An 8,729-nucleotide genomic window follows, 5' to 3' on the forward strand; every position below is an offset into this window, starting at 1 on the left:
CTTCTAGAAAATGTAGCAGATTAACCATGCAATGTTTCATCATGCATCTATTTATTCAGTGAAATATGTTCAACCACTTTTGCAACATTTTGTAAAATACAGTTCAAAACAAAATTGTGTGGTTTATTTGTTCTCCTAAATCAAGATTTAAAGGAACACTATGTAGTTTTGTTTTTTTACATTAACATACAGTTTCATTGTGATGCTTCACTGACATGTAATAGGGAGAATAGAGCATCTGTCATTGCTATTCTGGGCTCAGCACTGCAGAAACTGCACTATGTAACATTCAGAGAATGGCAGGACACCACCCTCCATTTGATTTCAGGAACGTGCTGAAAAAGTGCAACTGTAGGGGGAACCCAAGAGTAAAAATACCTTACCTAGTGTTCCTTTAACTGCCAAATATAAAGAAAAAAGTTGTAGAATGTTTTCACTAACATTGAAAAATGTAATTTTGAAAGTTAAGTAAATATTCAAGAAAACAATTGTATATAATTAAAAATTCTTATTTTTACTGCAATTTACAAAATGCCCCCAAATTTTGAGCAATCATGTCGTCTATACTCTCTATAGAAAAGCATCAATTGAAATGGCACACTCTGGAGCAGCAGCATATGATCCTTATGTCACAAAGCCCATTGTGAAGGCCACCCAGCTCTGGCTTTTGAAAAAATAAAACTATTTCCTCTGATGTGAGAGATCATTTTTCAATGGGTTGGACTTGCTCAAACTGGAAAATGCTCAAACCAGTATTCATTTCCATCTGGGTAGCAGATTAAAGCATACAAAATTAAACGAAATATCTTAAAGCTGAACTGCGTAAGATTTGTTGAGTTAAAATTGAAATACGTTGCATTACAGAATCAAGAAGGAAAAATACATGCTAAAATAATGTGACCTGCTGCTGCTTTGAGAGCTGTCGGGTTCAATTTTGTATTTTTTAGGTATGTTAAATATCATTATGGATTAATGTGACATGCGCAGGCTTAAAATTGGCCTGGCAGTATGGGAACGTTACTGAAGAAAAAGTTAGTTGGGACACGACATATAATGGTGTTCTGTACAGAGCTAAGAGTTAGTGAATGGGTGGACAGCAATACCACTGAATAAGGAGCAATATCAAGCTGTCTTGTTGGGGCATGGGGGGCTGGCTGGCTGGGCACAGAGTGAGTGAAAGACACAAATACAGGTGGGAAAAATTAACAGGATATTTTAAACATGCAGAACCTGGCAATAGTTCAAATGTGTGGTTTAAAGCTTTTCCAGATAAGTACACACTGCTATTGAATGAAAGAAGAATAAAAAATGTTGGATGAGCAGGAGTCCACAAAGATATAAGCAAGACCAACATCCTGTACTGACTTTTAAATAATCCAGTATAGACTTACACGTCTATTCCATTTGCAGGAAAAGAAGAAAACAAAAGCAGTGCTTGTTAGTTTATACACAATTTAATGTCATTGCCTATAACTCCAACATTTAAATGACAAACCACTCACCAGCCGGCTTTGGTGACATCAAAACCAGAGGTAACTCTGCGGTAATGTCACTGTGAACAGAAATAGTAAAACAGGTATCATTTCTTTGTAATAGTGCCTTACAGATTTATTTTACTTGCATAGGATATCCCTTCTATATGCAGTAGATTTCATATTAAAATATTAAAGTAATTAACCTGGATGTAAGACTTCCCAAGAGACCACCACTGGCCACAGTGAGGCTGACTTTAATTTTGTAGGAGACCAGAATGCCCTGTACTTCTTTATCCATGCCAGCCCTCAGACTACAGGAGGAAACAAGAGACGGTCAGCGCAAAACTGACTTGAATGTAGGTGACTGATTACATTTGATTCTTCCAATTAACATAGGGCAGAAGCTGATGTTTTAGGTGCGTTGTTGAATACATGTATGTAAGGCACAAGGGTGGCCAAATAGATGAGCTTAGCAACATATCAAGACCAGATGCTTCCAGACAGGGCTATGCATCCATTAAGCAAATTAACTGAGAACCATATTTGGTAGCATATATTGTGATATGGTTTTTACTCACATTATATGTCAGTTGAATGTATTATTTTAATTCATATAAGGCATTTTAGTGGGAGAGTGCAAAGGTTTGTAACACTAATGAATTCTTCCTTATCTGAATTTTGACTCACATTGTGGAAGAGGCTAAATTAGTGTCTTCGTCCTTTAGCTGGCCGTCCAGTGCCAGCCCACGTTTCTCCTTGTTGTTGGCCAGTAGAGGAGTTACTTTGTATTCTTTCTCAAAGGTTGAGTTGCCATTCACTTGGTCCCTGAATGTATAAATACATTACTATATATATATATATATATATATATATATATATATATATATATATATATATATATATATATATATATATAAACAAATAATTTTCAAGCATGTAATGACTTTTGGACTCACCCATATTCTTCACAGAAAACAGCTTTGGTGTATTTGTCAGCTGAATACAGCACAACATCTGTTGTCTGGTCAACTGCAAGAGATATGGTACAAATACAATTGTACAGCTAAATAGTTAAATAATTGTTTACAGTTCATCTTTTAATCTGAAAATATTCAGTAGGATCATTTATTTTTTTAAATTTTTACTTACTGGAAATTTTAATTTTTTTAACTATTTTATTAGTCTCGTTGTGTATTTTCACTTTGACAGGGATAGGATCGCCGTGGTAGTAGACCTTTTGCAACATTTGAGAGAGAATATGGAGCATTAGGATGGAACAAAATGGTATGACATTATTAAATTTTATGATACATACAAATGAAAACTAAGATTTAAAAAAAAATTACCTCCTTCTCTATGGAGGTCTCCAGGTGAATTGGTTTGTCTGACATAATGAATTGCTTGACGATGTTGGCTTTGGGTCCAGGCTCCAGTTTGTCTGGTGCAAACTGAATTTTACGAATTACCAATCTGCAAGTATCCCTAAAATGTCAAGGAGATGGAGCTATGAAATCTTTGAAATAATGACATTCATATAATAATCTTGTGTGTGTGTGTGTGTGTGTGTGTATGTATACACACAGACCCATTCCCAAAAATAAGAATATCATTGAAAAGTTGATTAATTTCCATAGTTCCAATCAAAAAGTTAAACTTTCACATAACTTGGGCTCCCAGCTCAAAAAACCCATGAAATCCATGGAGAAATTACTGTGGAGAAATCAGCTCAAACTACTTCTCAGTTTTTGCAGAAAAAAAAAAATTAGGATCACATCAAATCAATCAAAATATGGTACTTTCAAAACGATATGTCTATCTTCAATACTTGGTTGGGAATCCCTTTTAATCACTGCCTCAATACGTTGTGGCATTGAGGCAATCAGCCTGTGGCATTGCCTGGGTGTTATGGAAGGCCAGATTTCTTTGCTGTCACCCCTTCTTTGTTGTTGGGTCTGGTGGGCCTTTTTTTCCTCTTGAGAATACCCCATAGATTCTCAATGGGGTTTAGGTCCGGCGACTTGGCTGGCCAGGTCCTGCTTGAAGATGAAATCTGCATCTCCATACAGATCCTCAGCAGAAGAAATCATGAAGTCCTCTAAAACATTCTGGTAGATTGTTGCGATGACCTTGGACCCGTCTTCCTCCAAACCCTTGGACCTTGATTCCTGAATGAAAGGCACACTTTACTTTCATCGGAAAAGAGGACCTTGGACCACTGGCCAACGCTCCAGCCCTTCTTCTCCTTGGCCCAGTTGAGACGCTTTGTACATTTTACATTTACATTTATGCATTTGGCAGACGCTTTTATCCAAAACGACTTACAAAAGAGGATCTAACATTCAAACTACAGGACAATTTATACAAAATACCTTACATTAAGTGCACTATGCCAGGAAGTAATAAGTGCATTAAAGAAAGACTTTTAGTGCAAGAGATACTCTCGGAAGAGCTGGGTTTTCAAGGATTTCTTGAATGCGGAGAGGGTTTCTGTTGCTCTGATGGTGCTTGGAAGCTCGTTCCACCAGCGTGGTACCAGAGACGAGAATAGCCTCGACTGACCTGTACGGGGGGTTGGCCGTGTTAGTTGGCGCTCCTTTGAGGAACGGAGAGGGCGGGCGCTAACATATGGTTTTAAGAGTCTTTTGAGGTAGATGGGAGCAGAGGCAGTGAATACTCTGAAGGCCATCAGTGTAGGTTGGCTCAGGTTCAGAAGTGGCTTGACTTGAGGAACCCCACAGTTGTAGCCCATCTCCCGGATGCGTCTGAATGTGGTGGTTTTTGAAGCTGTGGTTTTTGTGACTTACCCATCCTATGGAGGGTATCAATGATGGTCTTCTGGTCAGTTGTTATGTCTGCAGTCTTCCCATATTGAAACGAACTGAGACAATTGAATCAAACTGAAGCAATTTAATGACACCTGGTGAAACCTTTGCAGGCGCTTTGAGTTTAGTAAATGATTAGTGTGTCACACTCAGTTTGAAACATTCATGCTCTGCAAAAATTGGGCTGATTTCTCCACAGTATTCAAATTTTTTGAAATCCTGTTTTCGTGGGTTTTATGAGCTGGAAATTATGTGAAAAAACAACAAATAAATACTTGAAATCTTTTAAATTGTGGGCCCTGAATCTATAATCTATGAAAGTTTAACTTTTTGAATGGAATTATGGAAATTAATCAACTTTTCCATGATATTCAAATTTTTTAGAATGGGTCTGTGTATATATATATATATTGGATTTATGTTGCGTTAAAAAAAAAAACGAACTGGACAAACTTTTTACAAATTTTCTCCTCTGGGTTGTCTGCCTCATTTGCGATATAAGCTTTAACTTCAAAGTCAACGCCACAAGGCTGCATGAAGAATATTAAAATTTATTCATTAATAATATTAAAATGAGTCACAAACAGAGAAAGCAATACAGAATGAATGTGTGGAAGTGAGAGAAAAAATAATTGAGAATACCTTTCCTGTGTCACCTGGTGCTGGCTGAAGAGTTACAGAGCAAGGCAAATTTGTAGGAATCTGAAACAGCAAGAGGCTGTTTTCAGGTTGTTTTCTTTAATTGTACATGGAAACTGTAGTGCATAGGTTCACCTACATTAAACGTGAAGGGGTGACCGTCTTCCCCAGCTTTCTTCATGAGGGCATCCTGCATAGGGGTGTTAGTCGGCTTTTCTCCAAGTGGTGAAGGATAAATCTGAATGTGCTGTATCCAGATGTCTTTTCTAAAGGACAGTCCAATCACATCCAAATCGTCCCGTCCATAGCGGAAGGCACAGACCAATTGAACCCAGACTGTACCACACGGAATAAATTTTTTATATTTGCATCTCTCCCTCAAAATTGTTAAATTATGAGAGCGAGGACATTTACTGAAACAGAGGGGCCACCTCAATTCAGTATAATGCAAGTGCCATATATATATATATATGAGGTGGTTACATTACATTACCTTTCCTTCCATCAAGTTCTGAAGTGTCCACCTTGAGTACTCCATCTGCCAATGAAATGTCAAGCTTTATTCATCGAGAAATATAAATTTGCTCATTAATGTATTCTCATGTAATGTATGTGAACATACCCACAACATCAACACCGTTCACATGGTCTATATAATCTCTCTTCCCCAAGTAGAGGCACATCTGAAAGTAAAGTATCCATAGGCTGTCACAGAGTAATTATACTTTGTGATGGAAGTTACTTATGTCACAGAACAAATCTGTGTCCCGTGTGATAATCATTAAAAATCTTATATGGAAGTTAACTTAAAAAGACATTTTCAGAAATTTCAGAGCACTAAAAATGGACAAAAATGGAGGTACATATATCTCTTTGGGCAACAGACTTACCAAACCATTCCCACTATTCTTCTTATAAACTCTGGACAAACACAAAATAATTAGGTTAGAAACAAACCTTCCTCCCAGAGCTGTTAATGTAACTAACTAAGCTGTAAGTAAGTTTGCTTAGAAATATTTTTAAAGAAATCTCTCCATCTGAAGTAACAATATCTTCATGTGTGTTCAGCTCACGTGGGTCAGAAGGAACCAATGAAAAATATGCCTTGTCTAGATTCGTTTTTTTTTTTCACATTTCCCCTGTGAAGCAGAAAATATTTACCTTAGTTGTCTATCAGAGGAAGTGTCTAGATTATTTGTTGTAGAGGGATGCACACAGGATTTTATAAGGCTATGGGTATAATTCTCTGCTTGTTCAGTTGTAGGGGCACAACTAGTAAAAAGACTGTTAAAAAGATTAATTAACATTTTAAGTTGCTGTAAAATGTAAATAAGTAATTTCAAACTGAACGTGTAAGTGTAAAGCAGCTTAACTTTACCTTCATAGCTTATCACTTGCTAGCTACCCTGAAGAGATTAGCCAGCCAGATACATCAGTCTTTGCACTGTTACTTTTACATGTATTCCCTAAGCCAGTAAATCCACTCTAAGAAGGATTGAGTACAATCTGGTAATCCATCAATAATACAGGCCTGAAGACCTATATACATTTATACACTTGAGAAGGTGCAATGTATACACACTAAAATGTAACATTTCTGTTTAGGGTATCAATTAGTAAAACAGAATAAGAAAAATATAAATTCATCATGTAAATAACCAAGTACAGATGTTGAGCTGTGATATTGTCTCTGTGATACATCCACAAATCCAGAGCTAGTGAAATATTTGAATGGCATAATCTACCAAAATTTACCTTGACATTATTGCAGTTACTCAGCTGAGGGTTTCTACAGTGGAAATAGGGACAATGGCATTAATGATCAAGCACTCAGCATAACAACATGCATTCAGATATCTTGCCCTGAGCTCATTCAAATGGCTGAGATAATGACCTTATAAATAATGAGTTCTAATCTAGTGCAGCTAATCTGGGAAGAGAAGATTAACGATTGACTGTCCTCTAATCTTAGCCAAATGCTGCACTCAGGATAAGCTCTTGCTGGTTGCTAATATGTCGGCTTCTAAAGTCAGGGAGATAAGGCCAGCATCCTTAATCCATGAAGAGATTGTAATATGAATAAATAGTCATTACTAATTCATTAAAAACCATTGCAATAGTTAAAAATTCTTTTAGTATTATGTTTTTTACAGAAGATAAATTAAGCCAACACATGCTGTTTAGAAATGTTATTATTTGGAATGTCTGCTACACTAGTGATTTTGCTTCAAAGTCAAGACCACAATGCTGCATTATTAAGGAACAGAGCATTAAAGTGTGTCACAAGCAGAGCAATACAGAATGAATGTGAATAAATGTGTATGTGTGTGTGAGAGAAGACGTGTTAAAAGGTGCTATACCATTATGTAGAGATCATGAGTGCATTTATTCACTTAATAATTTTCTGCTACATTAACGAAAGAAAATTAATAAGGTACTTAAAACAAAAATATGCTTTCATTCTTTAGTTATGGTTATTTGGAAGCTTTTTTCTTTGTAACGTTTTAAAACATTAAAGTCAAACACAGTCACAACACGCTTTCCTTCTCTACCATGTTTCACATCAGAAATATTAATCTAGGTGTTTTCTGTAGTACTTGGTGAAAAGGGAGTGTGTCATATCGTAGAGCACCATAACAACTTATCATCATCCCCTACTAAAAGCACTATTTTGTAGTTGTAGTAATCAAGATACCAATGTGAATCATACATTTGTGCTTATGTGATTGTGATTATAAAATGTTAATTAAGGTAGGATGATTCTTGAATCACAAGAATCAAATTATTGATTCTTTAATTATTATTGAATTATTGAGTCATTAAAAATGCTTTAAGACTGGGTAGTTTGCTGTCTGTAAATATTACAGTGACCATTTAGTATTAGCATAGTTCAGGCAGTGGTACATGTTTTCTTTCTTTTTATTACTTACTTCTATTAACGGCCTTAACAGAAAATGCATCTAAATGTAACGTCAAATACAATACAATAATTTTCTGCTTGATAACACTGAAAAATTAAGGACAAAATATGTATTGCTGTGTTGAATGTTAAAGTCTTCTATCTTTTAGCACTTTGTACACCGTGTGCATTGTTGCTCTACTGTCCTTTTCAGTTGTAGAAAATGTGCAAGAGTTGAAGCTTTGGCCCAGTTTGCCCTTACCTCGTTTTGCTGGTTGTCTGCGCTTGTGCTCTGGCTGTAATCTGTTGGCCTGGTTGCTCTGACAGTAAGTCACCATCTGCCTTTATACTCCGTACCCTTTCTCCTCCCTCCCTTCATGGTGCACACACTCTTCCACAGTGGAGTGCCCTTTTAGATGCCAATCCCATTACCTCATTAGTGTTCTTCTTTTAATGGATACAAGAAGTATAAAAATAAGAACTTAAAAGGATTAAATGTTTACAAGCTGGGTTTTGGATAAGCAAGCAGAGTGTTTCTTGAGAATGGCAGGGTGTCATTAATGGGAATGTTTGGTTGGATTATGTGGAATGAAATAATAAGGTCTTGTCCCTTGTCAATCTGCGTTAAGTCCCACCTCCTAGGCAAAGTTCCTACTATGGTCCCAGTATGGAATCATGGAGTCTGCATAACACTGCCAGCTGTCTGACACAGGTCTACATAGACATTCATTCGCTTCCAAAAATACCTACTATACATAGGTTAGTGTAATAACAAGGACAGATGGTAGTGTTATTGATGAAATCCTCTAAACACTACACTATCTGAACAAAATATGCTGTACTGATTTTTCACTGATGGTAGAAACAGAATGAATGTGCATTTAAAGTCCATTT

General features: G+C 36.5%; 1 protein-coding gene across 1 annotated transcript; it reads right to left on the minus strand.

The window, feature by feature from the left end:
• Positions 1-1,078: 1,078 nt before the first annotated feature.
• arr3b (arrestin 3b, retinal (X-arrestin)) lies at positions 1,079-8,147 on the minus strand. The gene is made up of 15 exons (XM_066649937.1): positions 8,098-8,147; positions 6,692-6,725; positions 5,827-5,857; positions 5,559-5,619; positions 5,430-5,474; positions 5,076-5,272; positions 4,940-4,999; positions 4,751-4,827; positions 2,822-2,957; positions 2,625-2,709; positions 2,438-2,504; positions 2,163-2,306; positions 1,679-1,786; positions 1,503-1,552; positions 1,079-1,158 (listed from the first exon to the last, which is right to left on the minus strand). The coding sequence occupies exons 2-15, from the start codon at positions 6,697-6,699 to the stop codon at positions 1,079-1,081; spliced, it is 1,149 nt and encodes a 382-aa protein (XP_066506034.1). The 5' UTR covers positions 6,700-6,725; positions 8,098-8,147.
• Between the last annotated feature and the right edge of the window lie 582 nt (positions 8,148-8,729).

This window comes from Hoplias malabaricus, chromosome 17 (genome assembly GCF_029633855.1).
Source record: "Hoplias malabaricus isolate fHopMal1 chromosome 17, fHopMal1.hap1, whole genome shotgun sequence".
Taxonomy (NCBI): Eukaryota; Metazoa; Chordata; class Actinopteri; order Characiformes; family Erythrinidae; genus Hoplias; species Hoplias malabaricus.

Excerpts from the sequence above, each read along its gene's own strand:
- arr3b (XM_066649937.1), bottom strand. Across the intron at positions 4,828-4,939 it reads CACCAGGTGACACAGGAAAG|CCTTGTGGCGTTGACTTTGA; the intron begins GTATTCTCAATT and ends TTCTTCATGCAG. Across the intron at positions 2,710-2,821 it reads AGACCTCCATAGAGAAGGAG|GTCTACTACCACGGCGATCC; the intron begins GTAATTTTTTTT and ends ATGTTGCAAAAG.